The 17,370-nt window shown below is 42.1% G+C and overlaps 1 protein-coding gene across 1 annotated transcript in view; it reads right to left on the bottom strand.

The window, feature by feature from the left end:
• Nucleotides 1-8,148, bottom strand: part of m1ap (meiosis 1 associated protein) — a gene marked incomplete at both ends in the record, with an annotated part of 50,269 nt that extends 42,121 nt beyond the window's left edge. The window contains 3 exons of the mRNA XM_083993151.1: nucleotides 2,509-2,680; nucleotides 6,914-7,120; nucleotides 7,891-8,148. Of these exons, the coding sequence (XP_083849277.1) occupies nucleotides 2,509-2,680; nucleotides 6,914-7,120; nucleotides 7,891-8,148 (637 nt within the window). The remainder of the gene's footprint in view (nucleotides 1-2,508; nucleotides 2,681-6,913; nucleotides 7,121-7,890) is intronic.
• Nucleotides 8,149-17,370: the final 9,222 nt, after the last annotated feature.

Below are 17,370 nucleotides of genomic sequence, written 5' to 3'. Positions count from 1 at the left end.
AGTCTTTCAATATTGGATTCACTTTTTGTTTTTCTTAGGCCTAAGCTGTGTTTTATATGCACTGACGGTGCTTTGTGCAGCTTAGGCAGTAGTAGCTACTTTTTACAAACTGCAGGTGTGTGTGTGTGTGGTGGGGAGGAGGGATGGGGGGTGGGGGTGGGGGCGGCGGCGTAGGTGAGGCGACGTACTTATCAACACGTAGGTGAGGCGACGTAGTTCAGACGTCAATTCCACACGACAGTCTCCTTTGGCTGGGTAACCGTGGCACAATCTACTCGCCATAGTAGTGTGATTACAGGCGTGCAGCAGCCATCACGCGTGAACGTGCGCGTGAACGGGGGGCCATTATAAGTCAATGAGGAAACTACATTACACGTCAGGCGCTGACTGCTGCACAGGCGTCAAAGCACGCGGGTGTGACACGTCCAGTTGATAGGTGCGCACGTAATATGAGACGATTGTACCGGCATACACACACACACACACACACACACACACACACACACACACACACACACACACACACACACACACACACACACACACACAAGACCTGCACAACCACCACGCTATGAGATAATGACGGAACGATACGAAACGGAGCCGTTTTCGAGGTAAATACAGGGTAAATACGGAGACTGCTTGCTGAAAAACTGTCCCTGAACGCAACGCGCATCAGCGGTTTTGTATGAATTTACCTCGAAAACGGCTCCGTTTCGTATCGTTCCGTCATTATCTCATAGCGTGGTGATTGTGCAGGTCACAACTTGTCTACAAAAGCGCTGTGGAGTTTTGGGATTTTGTATTTGATGAGTTTGATGAGGGAAACCAAGAAATTCCCTTAGCCTCCATAGCGTAGCTCTGAGCAGCCTGCTGCTGCGCTCCGCTGTACTAAAAATAGCTTACACCTACAATTAAAGGTAACGAACCTACTGCTATGACTATAGCAATTATGGCAATGGGCCAATTTGCCAAAATGTTGAACTACCCCTTTAAAGCTAGGATTGACGTTGAGAACGATTGATATTATTATTATTATTATTAACATCATTTAGATGGTGGTTATGGCCCAATAGTACGACCTACACAATGTGAAGAGCAAAAGGAACCAAAAAATCTTCTAGTGGCTGCAAGCCTGCAAAGAAATTGACCAATCACAGCCATTTCTCCCTGCTCAAATTTGCACTCTCTCTCTCGTACCCTCCATCCCCTCCCCTGCTCCTTGTCCTGACCTGTCCTGTCCTTGTCCCTTCTGCATTTGCAACTACGAGCGGTTTGTAAGCGCCCTGAGCAATTCAGCCATAGACATATGATGTTTGTTTATGATGCCTGATGTTATATATTTATATAAACTGAATACATGAATTCAGAGGCCGAAAGAAAGTGCAAGTCTGTCACTGACAAAGCAGAGACGAAGAGATGTGACAAATTGAGGACTCAAAACTAAGTAAACATCAGGTCATCGTTTGACCGATGGAGAAAGCTCTGCTAAGATATGGGCCTGAAAAGTGAGGCTGAGTTTTTTAATTTCTTTCATTTCTATTGTGGAAGTTGTGACTTGTGAATCCGACATTGTTACGCCACATTCAAAGCCGGCGCCGTGTTTGGTTTCTGTCGGCCGGCGTGTTGGGTGTGTTGTTAGGAGGCTCCGAGGGGAGGGCCACACGAATGCTTTTTTTCAAATCTTTCTCCGCGTCTTTCTCAACGTCGACCATAGCTTTAAGCTGACCACTAGTTTCAAAATCATGACAACATATTATGGTGTTGCGACGTTAGGCATGCTACCTCTGGTTTGATAATGAACCAGGTTGTAGGCAGGATTACATAACTGACACGATTGTGTCAAGCGAGTTGAGACTCACAGGATCATTGGTAGCATGTTTCCAAGGTCTTTAACCCTGGTGAGAAAACAAAGCCGCTGATACAGTAGCTATACGTCAACATGGAATGAATATTTCAGATGGTGTGTAAATATTTTTACAGGCAAGACTTTACAGCTTGCATTTACCACACCCCTCTCTCTTCAACTTGTTTTTTTCCTTCTCTCTTCTCCCAGTATGTTTGTCTTAGTTTCTTTCTCACTCTCCGTTTCCTCTCCTTGGTTTCCATCTAATCCTCACTGCGCTCTCTACTTTACCCAGACCACACCATTTGAACCTTCCTGTAATGACATATCATTTTGAAATTAGGCTCTCTGAGGGGGTTCGGCAAATGTTTGGAGTGGAGCCAAGTTCTATAAATTGTGACATGTCTCCAGTGTTGAGTGCAGATATGTGGCAAACAGCGCAAATACAATAAATGGGTCAACGCAGCACAAACGCACTGAAGATGATTAAGACGGCACAGAGGAGGGAGGGGGAGTAAAGTATGCTCAGGAAATAGATAACAGACCTCCCTCAAGTTGCTTGAATGTGTGTACTAATCCTCCTGTATTGATAAGCAGTGCGAGTGTCCCTGCCCTATATGAACAGTACCTGTACAGGTTGTGTGTATTTGTGTCTGCTGTACCTTCATTGTTGGTGTATGTGGCCTCAGGTGAAGGAGTGTCCTGGCCCCAGTCTCCTGCAGCGTTGATCTGAACCACCAGGAGCCGCTTCAGTGACACCAGGTCAGCGTCTTTGAGCCCCGTCTCCAGATGGCGGACGATGCCCTTCCCTGGCTGGCTGGTCACCACGGTAACCTGTAAAGACAGTGAGAAGAACGTATGTGAAAATTGCCTCATGAATCCAGTTCCAGGAGAAAAAGGTTAAAGGTCCAGTGTGTAAAATGGGGGGAAAACCGTGATATCTAGCGTTCAGATTCTAGATTGCAGCGCTCGCTCACCCCTCCCGTCGGCAAAGTGACGGTGGCCTCCGAGGACAAAAAAACTGGAGCATGGAGCGATGAGGTGAAGATCTAAACCATTTTACGATATGTCTACTGTTTCCTACTCCTTCTTCTTTCCTTCCGCCTTCTTCGTTTGTTTATTTATGAATACGAAACTCAAGAAACGTGCTCTCTGACTGGCTGGATTTTTCGTTGCCGTACAAACATGGCGGCGCAAGATGGCGACTCTCCCTAAAACAAGACCCTTTCTATATGTATATATAAAAGAAGAATTATAAGGCTACGAAAACCAAACAAATTTTATTTTATAGCATTTATACACTTATATACTGTATATTCATGGGTATAGTCAGATTTTGCCAGTAAACCTTGACAAATATTACACACTGGACCTTTAAACGTAAACAGAGCTTCCACGCTGTAAAAATCGTGCCTGCAGCAAAGAGAAAGTGAGAATCATAATCTGTAAGTCGTTAATCTTCAGGTTAAACTCAACAGCATTTTGGTCAGTAGCTGTAAAGATGACTTGTTTTATTGACTGACTGATTGATGGCTTTAATTAAACCCTAGGAATACTGCACCGCCACTGGAGATGCGCCAGCATTCAAATTCTTCCATCTTAAGTCGCCTCCGTTCTGCCAAAGTCTCTTTTTTTAATTGTATTGTTATTAGGCCACACTCATGTCCCACCCCACTGTGGTTCCCCAGAAGCTTTACTCTTGAATGCTTCCAGCTGGCGTCATGAAAGCTTACTGTATTGTTTTTTTTTTTTTTACAAGATGTCACATATGCAGAAGCACAGGACACAAAATACCACAACAAAGCATTCCTTGGCTATGACTGTAATGTATGTTTCAGAGCCATGACATACAGTTAATTACAGTCAGTTACTGAAATAAACACACAGTGCCAGAGTGGCTGTAATAGTCCTTGTAAAGAGAAGCCCCACCCTAAGAGATAAGTGGAATATCATATGTGACAATGACACAACTCGACCATAAACTTACATAAACATAAAACTCAACTGCCCTCTTTGCTGTACTGTCTGAGATTTTAAGTCTTTCTCTATCGGAGCCATCATCATCATCATCATCATCATCTCACTGACGTGGCACAAATGAACAACACTGCTGCTAATGGACTATCATTTTCTGATGATAAAGATTCCTGCAGAACATTTACACAAAAGACAACATCGTCTTTTATGCGATGGCGACAGATGAAATTAGTTTGCATGGGAAACAGAAGATGAGCTAATGTTAGGCTGACGTTAAGCGGCAAACTGAATCACATTAACGGCAGCAGTAAATGGATATAATGTGATTATTGATTGGATCTGCTCTCTGCTTCCTGCTGTTTTCGCCAAAATTACAATCAGTCGCTGACGCCTCGTGCGCCGCAGCGAGGACGCACAAAAACACATGAAGGCTAGAAATGTACCTATACATGAATGTGTATTGTACGAGTGGATCAGACACACACACACATGCACACACACACTGTCTCTGCTTAGTGTCTCTGTCTCCTAATGGTGCTATTCATATCTGCTGCTGTCGGAAACAGTGGGTCTTAGTGTAATCATCTGTCCAGAGCTTCCTAATAAAGCTGGCTGGATTTGAGAAATCCTCATCAACAAGCCAGTGCCTTGTATCCAGAGGGGGCATTCAAATTGAACAAGAAGGCCTCATGCATCAACAGGCTCCACCCCATATGTCCAGCACTTAAAATTAACAAATGAGACGTTCTCAGCGATGTCAGCGAATCTCCCTCTTCCACTTAGCTGCAGTTTGCTGACATCAAACATGTTGTATCCAAGTCTCAGGTTTGGAATATTAGCCTAAAGCTGGCTTTGACTTACATAACATGAATGTGAATTAACAGTTCTTCTTTTTTTTCTTTATTTATAGTATTAGATGTGCTGCATCTAAGTCGTTTGCTATGATCTTTTATTGACGTCAACAATTCCATCCACTCCAATCACAATGGAGCGATGTACTGTACATTAGCAGGCAGATTACACCAGGATTTGCAGTTGTAAAAAAAAACATCCACCCTATGGATTTGGCTCTAACATGTGATAGCTGATTGCGAGAAGGTACTTACTAAGCCTCTGAAGCTTTTCTGATGTCAGTTTAGTAGCTCTCTCTCACAGGTGGCTCTGCAGCGGATGAGTAAGGCACAATATAAAACGTACACATGAGCTGGATTTAACTGAACAGTCTCATGTAAGACGTGAAGAGTTCTCAGCCACTGAAATGGACCATTAAAGCTTTTAGAAACATGCTAATGAGATTCATAATTCGCTGTGTTCTTTCGCAGCAGCTGAATCCAGTGAATTGTACCTGAGGAGGGCTGTTTAACAGGTACAAGTGGAGCCTCTTCACTACATTAGCATGAAGTACAAAGCTTGAATTTCAAAAGGGATCTATTCAGGCCAGCCCGGTCTGCAGCTGTAGAGATGGATATAAAGAGATAAAAAGAGCCAGATATTTGGAGGAAATTACTTCATAATCAATAAAGATGTGCAAAACTGACAAAGTGGTTACTGTACTGTGAGTCACTGTTATCTAATTCCACATTCAGACGAATATGGTTTTACTGTCCTAGAGACAGAGTCTCTGTTGTATCAGGAGTGAAGTTACTGTCCTGTGTGTTATAGCCTCACACTGTCTGAACTGAGGTTTTGTCAGCCTACTGCGTCATTGTCTGAGGCTATGAGTTACGGAAACTTTTCTCGGCTCTAATCCTTTCTGAGATCAGTCATTTTTAATTTCAGTACAGCTAATATTTAAAGCACAACCGCTCTCATTAAACTGTAATTGTGCTATTCACTGCCTACAGCTGCTGTTTGCTTTGTCAACAGGTATCGTTTAATCATTTAATCTGCCATCAAATCGCAATTTAATGCTCCCTCAGAAATATATGTAAACAAGAGCGAGGAGTGTACGGGGCTGACACTCAGCGGGGAAATGAGGCAACGTTGGTCCCGTTCTTTATCTGATGTTGGCTGTGATTCACAGGAGCTGTTTGCCAAGTGAAACACCGTGAGACAGATTCAGCTCTTAACTTTTGTCATAGTGGGTTCTCGGCTCAATCCCCAGGTAAACAAAACTTCTGAGGTTGTACAGTATGAACTTCTGGGAGTTAAAGAGCAAACTATGCAAGATATCCTTAATTAGACAGCTTTGGTGTAATTGTGATGGTTAAATGACTTCTTAAGGGGAGAATGGAGGCTCCCAGCTCACGTCTCGGTGACACCGCGGCACAAACACACCCCGAAATCCGAAATCTCTTGTTTATGACAGATCAGACTACACAAATAATACACATCGTATATGATGTATACATTATCCACCGCTCCATGGATTGTTTTCTTTCTCGCCAGCTTTGTTAAAAACAAACAAATGCACATGGCCGGGAGGAGGGTTAGCAAGACAGTGGAAAAGTGACTTGTATTGTTCCCTTTAAATACTGTTGAAGCACCATGTCATTTTATAAATGTGCAGTAGTGATGACCTCAATAAACTTCTTCTACTATATTCACAAATGGATGAAGATCTTAACAAAGGCCTAACAACATGAGGTGTTTTTAGGAACATCATCCTGGCTTCACGCTCCACTATCTCTACAATATTTAAGAACTTATCAAGAAGCACCTCACCACTTTAATGTTAAGTGAAGCTTAAAGCAGATGCCACAGAGACTGGATTACATCTACTTTCAGTGCTATAATCAACAACGGTTTAAAAGCCCCTATAATAGACCGTCGTTGATTTTGTTTAGAGAATGATGCCAGCCTATAATAGACTAACTGTTTAGGGCTGGCCGGAGATGCACGTCTATTTAAATAACTCATCAGCATCATTCACAAGTCTGTCCCTCTGAGTGCTGTTGCTTCTATAAGACACAATTAGCAGCCACAAAGTCAAACACAAAGTTTTGCTAGAACACACGTTGTAAAAGCAAACAGCTCACCACAGCAAACATCCCTTTGAACCATGATTTCGGTGAGAATAAAAAAAGGGTTTTGAATCTTTTTTGTTGTGCTGTTTGGTGCATGAGCAAGGTCAATGTACAGTATGCACACCTCCACCAAAGTGTTGTTGTTGCTGTTGTTTGCCTGGTTTGCGGTGCTGGTGTGCCTGCTGTACTGTTTGAACTGCTGCAGACTGTCCAGCACGGCCTGTCGGAGCAGCTCGCCTCCTCTGGCTGCTCCCCTGACGCAGCCTTCACCTGGAATAGACCTCAGCTCCTCCACACAGGAGTGCAGCCGCGCCAAGTTACCACGGACCTGCTGCAAAAACAGAGAGGCAGGAGAAAAAAGTTAGAGCAAGGCTCCAGACTGCGACTAAATGGTCGCATTTTGCGACTAAAATTTGAGACAGTTGCGAGTACATTTTTCATCTACTCGCGCATGTGCGACCAGTAAATTTGCCAACTTTTTTTTTTTTTTAATGACCACTGTGATTGGCTAATATGTGAAAAGAAATGTGTGTTTCTCTTCTCTACATCTTGGAGCGGAGGCAAGGACAAGGAGGCCAAAAGTACAAGGACTGGCCACAGACACCTTATCACCCAAGGGGGGATCTGTTCTAGGATGAGTTTACCACAAGTTGTGTGTCTATTTGTTCTGTTATTGGTCAGTGTAGCCTAAACATTAACTTTTTGTTTTTAGTATTTAAGCTGTAGGCTGTAACGTGTTTATTATTATTAATTATTAAAACTTTTGCACAATAAAATATGAATTTAAAACATTATAGTTTCTGCATGTATCAAAGTATTTATCAGTAATACAGTGAAAATTAGAGGAAATGTGAAAATTTACTTTGCAAGTCGATTTCTGTGTGGCCCCTAACATTTATGCTTGCGCTCCTAAAATTTTAAGTTAGGGGCCACTGTGCTCCAGGTAAAAAAAGTTAGTCTGGAGCCCTCAGCGATAATGTGGGTGACAGAAAACAACAAAGGGCAGATTAAAGGGGAGAAAGAGGTACAAAATAAAAAAGCAATAATATGGAATAGATGAAGCGTTTTTTGATTGTTTACAAAATACTTTATCTATCTTACCACAAACGGCAGTAGACATTCCTGCTGCCTGCTGATGGCGTACAGGCTGAGCAGTGGTATCCTGCAGGGTCCATCCACGCTACAGGCCAGGGACAGGAAGTTATCCAGAGCATCGCACAGCACCGAACAAATCTCTGACCACCACGGTGGCAGCGCCTCCACGATGAGCACCCTGGCTGGCTGGCGCCGGAACGACGAGGACCAGAAGCTCCCGCTGCCGGAGGAAGCTGCTGGCCTCTTCCTGTTGTCCATGGACATCTGTGACAAACACAAGATAAAGAAGATGCCAGATGTTACTGGTATGCATACAAATGAATGATTATCCATCGACACAGTACAGTTGAATTATTATTAAGTACATTTGTAGAAAACATAATCAGCTCCATAAATAGAATATGAATAAATAGGTTATGATAAACATGGATATTATGTAATCATCTGGGTTATCAACAGTTCAGTTTTCACATGAATACTCAAACATCTGAGGAAGTAAAGTAGGTTCTGTTCAATAATGTCTGAGTGATGCGGTTCTTTTATGGCTGAGAGATGTATTCACTATTCAGATCAGTCCTGTCCTCTCTACATATGACATAATGCATATATAGAGGAGATTGTGTGCTATCTAATATGGATTCAAGTTCATTGAGAGGTGACTACACAGAGCTAACCGCATGTCTGTACTTAGTAAGAAATAGACAGCTTTATAGACATGTGTATTCATTTGTGTCAGGACAAAAAAAAACGTATTCTTACATTTTCACAGCTTTATAAGAATCATCAGAAAAACATGTGCATAGTTCAGTGTTTCCCCCAGAAAATGTGTTAGTTAAGGTGGTGTCTGTCCTGTTGACGGGGGGGGGGGGGGGGGGGGGGGGGGGGGTCGGCGCGCCGTATTAAGTTTCGCCACGCGCGCTGCTGTTATGCATGCGCGCTTCTCTGTGGTGTGTATGTGTGTGAGAGGATGCGGAGATGAATGAAGGCGCTCGTCCGCGGCGGCGGCGGCGAATATCGCTACATTTTTATTTTTTTTAAGACGTTAGTTTAGGCGGCAGCTCTTTGTTGTTAAGGCGGCCGCCTTAACAGGAAAGCGCTGCGGGAAACCCTGTAGTTGTTGAAAGGCAACAGTCAGTCATGCACAGGGAATGTGTCCAGAGGAAAAACCCATCATGCTTCACCGAGTCACTTTGTCCATCTGAAACCCTGTCCTGTCATTATGGTATGTACAGTACAGTATATCTGCATGAATCTGCCTTTTTGTTGTCCAGTCAATAGCATCATCCTTATTGAATTAACAATGCCACTGACCCCTATTTCTGACACACATCAGTGCAGTTAGTCATTTCATCTCCACACCTGAGTGGATGAAAACAGACAAGACCACAGAGAATGTTGAAACTGGTTTCCACAAGACCATCACAGAGGTTTTGGTGGCCTTTTGCCACTAAACTGAAAACAAAATGACAACATGATCATCAATTATGGAATTTTCAACCAAAAAAGGCAACAACAAAAAAATCACAGAACACTGCTTTTCAAATATAACACTGTTTTAAGTTCCTATAAACAGAATTTCTTTGGACTTGGGACAAATATGCCATTTGAGTGAGTCACACTGGACTTGTTGAAACTTTAATCAGCCTCTTTCATTATTTTCAGAAGATAAACCCTAACCCTTACTGACTAAAACATTTGAAAATAACTATAAACAAATCCCTTATTTATTAAAAAAAAACTAAACTTGACACCAAGAAGCATAGATCTCGAATCTAATACCTAAACACAACTACTTGTGTGTATTACTCAGCCATCTACTTTGCAGCAGGGAAGCTTCTTCACTCGACTGGAAATAGAATAAACGCGGGCAAAAAGCTTTAATCAGCCTGTGTCCAAGGTCTGGGTGCTGCATTTCTAATTCTGTTTACAAATTCCCCTTCGTATTTGAGTGATGATTTAATTTAAGGGCGGATAGAGTATTTCAGCTTTCTGTCATCATGTTGCCATGAATCTGCCACCGGGCCTGTTTCACATCATGCGTCTGCGACAGCGTTTTAACACACACACACACACACTAACAAACACTATCATATTGGTCTGCTGATTCCTGCAACTAAACCTCAACTAAGATACCAAGCCTCATGGAAAACACCTGAAAGCCTGTACTGCTCTTATCAGAGTAAAACCCACTGACAGAGCTAATCCCATACTATTGAAATCTGAGCTGTGAGCACTCCTTTATCATCCAGGCTCTGAAATCCACTGTCCTGAAACCAGGCTCTGTTCTGATCTTCACAGAGAAGGGCTATTTTACTAGTAAGACCCAATATAAAGGGCATATTGTGTGAAAGCGTGTGTCGTTTGATCTTGTGCCCTCCTCATCTGTCTCTGACTCGGTTCCCTTTTCCAGGCCAAACTCTATCTCCCTCACCCCCCAGATCACACGTCTTTCACACTCACTTCTTTGATCTTGCATCATGTCTTAGACCACTCTCTGTGTAAACATAAATACATTCAATAGGATTAGCCCCCCAGACAAATATAGCTTCTGTAAGTCAGCTACACCTGTGTGTCGGCTTGGTGCCACTTCAGCTAAATTTTTTTGCTGCACCATAGTGCATAATATTACCACAACGGTGCACACTATGATTGTAATTTTTCCTGTAATAGCCAGCTCAACATTACTGTAAAGCAAGACTTATGTGTCTATGTGCAAATGCAACGTGTGACTAGCAGTGTTGGGAGGGTTACTTTTAAAAAGTAACTAGTAGTTAGGCTACTCTCCCCAAAAAGTAACTGAGTTACTACATGATAAAAGTAACTAGGAAAAATTATCTATTGCGTTACTTTTTTTTTATAAAATGCTCAGATATGTCAAATTACTTGGACTCGCCCACACCCCCCCTGCATAACCCTAACCTCCCGCTGATCTGGAACTAACCAACCCACTCAGTATTCCTCCGCACAGGAAAGACACAGTGCTGATCCAAACAGCTGATAGGCGGAGTGATACTGAGTGCGTTGGTTATTCCATCAATCTCTGGTTTCAGATAAATGGCTTTTTTTCGGACTAGTTGATGGACTGAACACAGTAAGGGTGTTGAGTCAAGTAAGTTAATGGCGAGTAACGGTACATTTTATTGTCAGTGACGTTAACGTTAACGGCGTTATAACAGGAAACAGTAACTTTTTTGATTACTCGTAACTTACTGAAATAAGTAGCGCCGTTATTTTATAACGCTGTGATTCCCATCAGTGGTGACGAGTCATGTAGCCAAATTAATAAATATATGAATATTGTATAAATCTAAATTGAATGGAGAACATATAAACGGCATGTTGACAGTCTTGAAAAGTGAACATGGCTGTTAAAAGCTCAGTAAACCGTCATATTATTTTATTGTTAGCTCTGTTACTTCTGTGTTTGCGACTTTTGCTAGCTTAAATCACATTTAGCTAACGTTAACTGTTAAATTACCTTAGCTACGTTAAATCCCTCCTCGGTGGTTGGCCTCATCTGCGATAGCTGTATAAATGCAGTAAATATACAGTATTTTAGAAAGTATCAGAAAGAGGAGACCAGCCTGTACTCAGCAACAACCTACCACTACTTCTAACTATGTAGGTAAGTAGCTACTGTAGCTCTAAACTCCGGCCGGGTTACCTGTAAAAAATAGTCCGTCTGCGCATGCGCAACGTTTGTCTCCGGCCGCTCTGTCAAAGATTGTGTATTGCTAAGATGAATCACTCAATGTCGTGGCAAAGCCTACTTGCATGTAGAAATGCTAGACTACAATTCAGATAGCCTCCAGTGAACTTTGATTAAATATTAGCCATTTTCTCACCAAGTGATTAATTTGTTAATTAAGGAAATGATTTGCTTTGATGAAAAAAAAAACGTGTTAGGTAGCCTAATCATTAACAGGAATATCCCTTCCAGGTGGATGAAGGCAAAAACAATTTAGACTGAGTTCACAACGAGTTCACAAGTTCACTCAGAGTCTGGAGTGTCTGAGACAAACTGAAAAATAAACACCACAACTCAAAGTAACATACTGCCTCTCTCTTGATGTTAGAAAGAACAAAAATCCACCAAAGTCCTGCAAAGTTCAATTCAAAACTTTTACATCTTGTCCTGCTCTCCTTCCATGTGTTTATTTCTATTCGTCATTTATAGATGAATCGAGAAGAAGATAAATGAGAGGCCGGGGGGTGCAGGGACAGAGTGAAAGAGTGAAATGGAAATTTGTTCCTGATTGTTGGTCTGTTCAATTGAAGTGCTTTCCAGTAGTCAGCGTCTGTGTGAGTGTTTGTGAGAGAGAGGGAAATAGAGAGAAAGAAGGACTTTCAAAGCAGAAGCAATAAAGGTGCAATCAAGATATGAAAGGGGGGTGAGATGGAGAAAATACAATAAAGGGGTTTTGATGTGCGTTCGTGTGTGTGTGTGTATGTGTGTGTGTGGTGTATGAAGGGGCTTTGTAAAGTGCTGTGGTCTGTGTAAGAGGCTTTGGTGAATGCTGGGTTGTGAAATGAGAGCTGACTGATGCACAGTCACATACCCATCCCACCTCCCACCCCCCCACTCTGCGCAATATATTGCTTCCTCACAGTGCATGAGATTGACATGAAGAAATGTGTAACATGCACACCTGCTTATGGGAGATAAGATGAGGCGTACGTGTGTGTGTGTGTACATCAGTGTATTTGTGACAGGGGGAAAAAAACTAACTTCTGCCAACTCTCTGTACCTGGCAAAACCATTTCCAGATGAATTTGCCCAGTGGAAGTCCTGATTTTGAAAGCACACTGTATTTGTGTGTGTGTGTGGGGCGAGATGATTGAGGATTAATGTCGCTGGTTGGGCAGTGGCTTCCTGAAAACTCTGGCAGTCCTCCACTCCTCTCTCTCTCTTTCTCTCTCTCTCCTTTCTTTACTTCTTTTCCAAGTTAAACTGGGGCGAGACACTACAGGCAAAAACACTGTTTTTCATGTAGCCTACTGATCAATTTTGAGATTTTGGGCTATTTTTCTTCCTTAACATGTATTCTCTCAGAAAAGTCAAAAGAAATGGTAGAACATCCACATGTAGGTGGTTATTTTACTTCATTTTGTCTCTGTTTGTAGATTTCTCCTATTCACCAAAAGTTATCATGCTACTGTGACATACAGTACTGTGCTGTGCCTGTTGTCTGACCCATGTCATGTTATCATTGTAAAGCTCTCTCTCTCTCCTTCACAATTATGTAGGCTCCAAAAATGGTAATTTCCTTTGTATCCGCAACCAATCGTAAAAGTATGGTTTACATTAACAATATATGGAATTTTACAATACAAGTCGTTTTCTCAAAATTAGTTTTTCCTCAGACTCTGAGCTAGAAATCTCCACTTCAGCAGCACTTACAGACACCAAACCTTCCAGTTTTATTCCTGTCTATATTCTGAAGGTTTTTTTTTACAGAGGGGATTGTTGATATATCATTCAAAGCCTGATTTATACAATGTTTTGTACCTAAAAACATGGCAAAATTAGATTTTTTAGGGCTCGTGACAGTATTTTCTCATTTACAAAGTGATAAAAAGAGATATCCAAAATGCCCTCTGTAAAAACTTCTGACTCTAATATGTCAACAAAATAAAACAAGAATTTTTAAAAGGGCTTAAATCCATTTTTCAGATTTCGGTTCTGGAAATGTCTGCAAATCAGCGCATATTTCATCAGATATTGCCTCATTTACATATTTAAACATAAAATTTGACAAAACTTGTAATACCAAAAATGTTTGTCTTAATGTAAGTGATAAACTTGGGAAGTTTCATGGTGATATCTGTTATTTAATATTTGTTTTACCCTATTCACCTGTAGTGTCTCCCCTTAAACAAACATGACACACTCCCCTCACACTTTCTACTTCCAATTCACTCATTCCTCCTCCTCCTGTACGTCCCACCTGCCTGTCAGCGCTCAAAGCTCTAATTTTATCTGTTTGGTATAGGCTATGCCGTGAATAAGGTGAACACTGGGATGCACAGATTTCACTATGGGGACTGAGACGGATGCTGAGTTTTGAGTCTAAAATATGAAGGTCCATGTAAGGGGATTAGGCGCACCGATATGACTGGAGCTTAATCGCTCTTTCGCACAACGACAAATGCATACACACACGTCATAAAACACACATGTGCTTCCTAATTTAGTTGTGATAACACACACACACAGAGACACACACACACTTCTAGGTCAATAGGAGCTTTGCGACAGTGCACTAATCCGCTGTGCCTTTTTGATTTACTGAGGGGGATTGAGGAAAAGTTCTACCAGTAGTTTCAGCTCCTGCTTTACACACTAGTTGCTTTTTCACTCCAGCGTGCTTCTTGTGTCTATTTTGACTTTCATTTCTGCTAGGTTTAGTTTTATTCACTCGGGTTAAAAATTAATGTGAAGTCGATTGTGTTTGAGTTGTTTGCCGGCTTGAGAAGTTTCAGTTTAATTCCCTCAGATGGGAACAGGGGCATGAAATTAGAAAATCCCCTTAGCTCGCTCTGGCAGGTTTAGCCGAGGAGGTACAGATCGAAGTGGATAAGACACAAACATTACTTCACAACTTGAGTTTTTAATGATCTGACTATTTTATTTGTGATGTCCACTCATATAGTGTAACTACTTTGGTTCTGCACTCTAATAAACACATAGGAAATTGTGTTTTTTAATTGGTTAAAGGTGTACAGAAAAGAAAAATGAATTTGATTCCACTGTGGGTCTTAACATTAGTGTAATAACTCATCTATCAGACGATGTAGCCCAAACTTTGTGCAAAATTCTATTTTCGAGTAAATCCGTGATGAAAGTGGGGTATTTTTTTTCGCATTGTATAATGCAGGCGCACGGATTATGCGTCACGTTGCTCACGATTCATCAGCCACTGATATTGGATCCGTCATCCGTCAATCAAACGTCTGAGACACACACACACACACACACACACACACACACACACACACACACACACACACACACACACACACACACACACACACACACACACACACACACACACACACCGAGCTCGGTCTCGCCCCAAACATTGAATATCCCTCCCGCTCGGTAACGACCAATCAAATTTGTTTTCCTTACTCGGGCAAACATGTGCGGCAACTCGTGGAAACCCGTAGAAGGAGGCGTGAAAAACAGGACAAACCGCCATTTCTGAACACCTTTAAGCTTTAACCTTTGAACAAAGCCAGCTGTTTCCAGTTTCTGTGCTAAATCGGGGCTAAACTGTTGTTGGCATCAGCCCTGTGTTTGTCCACACTTGAAAGTGATATTGATCTTTCTGCTTAAAGCAGATATCAGTGGAATGTTTTTGTTAATATAAGTCCTAAATAGTCCTATTTTCCGTCAGCAATCACTTACATGAAGTATTTCAGCCTAAACACGAGTCTCTCCGTCACTCTGCTCTGCTGTAACCCGAGGAGAAAATTTTCCTTGTGGGATACAAGTGTTATCCAATGAGGAGAGAGAACGGCATGAAGGGCTGTGTGTGCAGCCAAGGGATGCGCGTGAATGTGGTGACGTAGCACGAGGACCAATTGATGCCTGACAAGGGCGGGGGCTGCTAACTCATGGTGCGTTCAAAGAAACTCGTACTTTGTGTTTTTCCTTCCTGTGAAGTCATACCAGTTCGATCTGGTACGAGTTCACGGGTCGGAAGTTACGAGTGGCCGTTATAGGGAACTTTCACAGACAACAGGATGGTAAAAACACGAGCTACGGGTTACCTGGAACGCTACCAAGTCGTAGTTGTGACTTGAAGCTGTAACTTACGGTTTCAAAAGCCTGCCTTGAACGCAGCATTAGCCGAAACGGCCGTGAAGCTGATATCTGCTTTAACTCTTGCCAAGAAAGTGCATAAGTGTAGCCTATTCACTAGAAATGTTGACCTGTCATTCGCAAGAATGAGTGTGTTCAGGGTTGTTTGTTATAGCTGGAGCATCTCCATCCACCCTGGTTATTACATGTTGTCTATCACCGTTGCAGTGAGCCTTAGCAGGAATTCAGTGTGAAACCACAGGCTGCCTTTGACATGTTACTGTAGCTGCAGTGTGATGTGTAATAAGCCGGTTTAGATGTAGACATCACTGTGAAAATAGCTTGTTTACGGTATTAGCACCGCATGCCTCTCACGCATCCTACTTCCACTCGGCTACTGCAGATATTGCCTGGTCCTGTAGACAGGGTGAACTCCTTCATGTTGAAACCAGATTGTTAAAGACATGAAAGATGAGAGAGTGAAGTGATGAGAGTTCTGAATCATTCCACGGAGCAGCAGCAGCTCTGATCCTGTATCAGGATGCTCTTCTGCCTGACATGGAAAACATGCTCCAAAATCTGCGCTGCTGTTTGAAATTCCAACATTTAAGTATAACTACTGAAGTTTATTAATGTCACTTTACATAGAGTTTAAATTTTAATGACTTTGTCGCCCTGTTAGAGCATCCAAAGCTTTATATACCAGCTCTGCAAAGCTTTATATACCCCGCGGCAACTATGCGAACCCTCAGGGCAAGTGAGGGTTTAGTTTGAAGATCTTTGGAGTTGAGCCCAGTGAAAAATGAAAATGTTCAATCAAAGTGATTTTAATCTGCTTTAGCCAAGGAGAGCAACTGAAGAAGAAGAAAAAACTGGCTGTTATTTCATCCCTGTGAGACCTATAGAGCCAAATCTGTTTTATTGTCAAAGAGGACCTTTGGGTCACAATGTAATGATGAGTATTATGAGAAATGCTGCTCCAGGAAGTTTGTGTGTGTGTGTGCATATGTGTGTGTGTAGTTTTGTATTTTAGGATTAGTAATGGTAAGCTTTAGTACTTTAAGTATAATAATCCGGGTGGGAAAACAACTTTATTGGAAGTTGTGTGTGTGAGAGAGAGAGCACAGACAACCAAACCAGTTGTAACAGGGTGTAATAGAGGAGAATGGGACAGAAAATAGGGAGGTGACCGTCCTGGTGTATTTCACAGTAAAAGCCTGGGTTGCAGATCCTTTATGGCTTAATGGTCTAATGGTCTGTGCTGATATAATTCAGCTCTGATGTTTCCCAGACAACACACTGAACTATCTCCATCTTGAACCAGAGTTCATGTAACAAATAGGCTGTGCTCCTTCATCAGAGGCCATTAAAGTCTTCCTAAGTGCTACTAGGTGGTGCATTCATGTCTGTGTGTGTGCATCGGTACATTTCCTGGAGACATAGGCTACATGACTAAACGGTTTTAGGAGTAATGGCAGCATGACGAGGTGCCGCGGTGAGGTCAGGAACACAAAGCCCAGACTGTAAGATAAGTTCCCCTTGAAGCTACTGTAATCTACATTTTTATTACAGCTGTGAATCATATGACTTTGAAATGTCACAAGGGTGGATTGTTGTGATGAACCCACAGGAGATGATTACCTGACTCTCTCCGGTTCTCCACGAAAGAGCTGGATACC

This window comes from Trachurus trachurus, assembly GCF_905171665.1.
Source record: "Trachurus trachurus genome assembly, chromosome: 18".
Classification (NCBI taxonomy): Eukaryota; Metazoa; Chordata; class Actinopteri; order Carangiformes; family Carangidae; genus Trachurus; species Trachurus trachurus.
The sequence above is the reverse complement of the archived record's forward strand: the minus strand, read 5'-3'. Positions and strand labels throughout refer to the sequence as shown.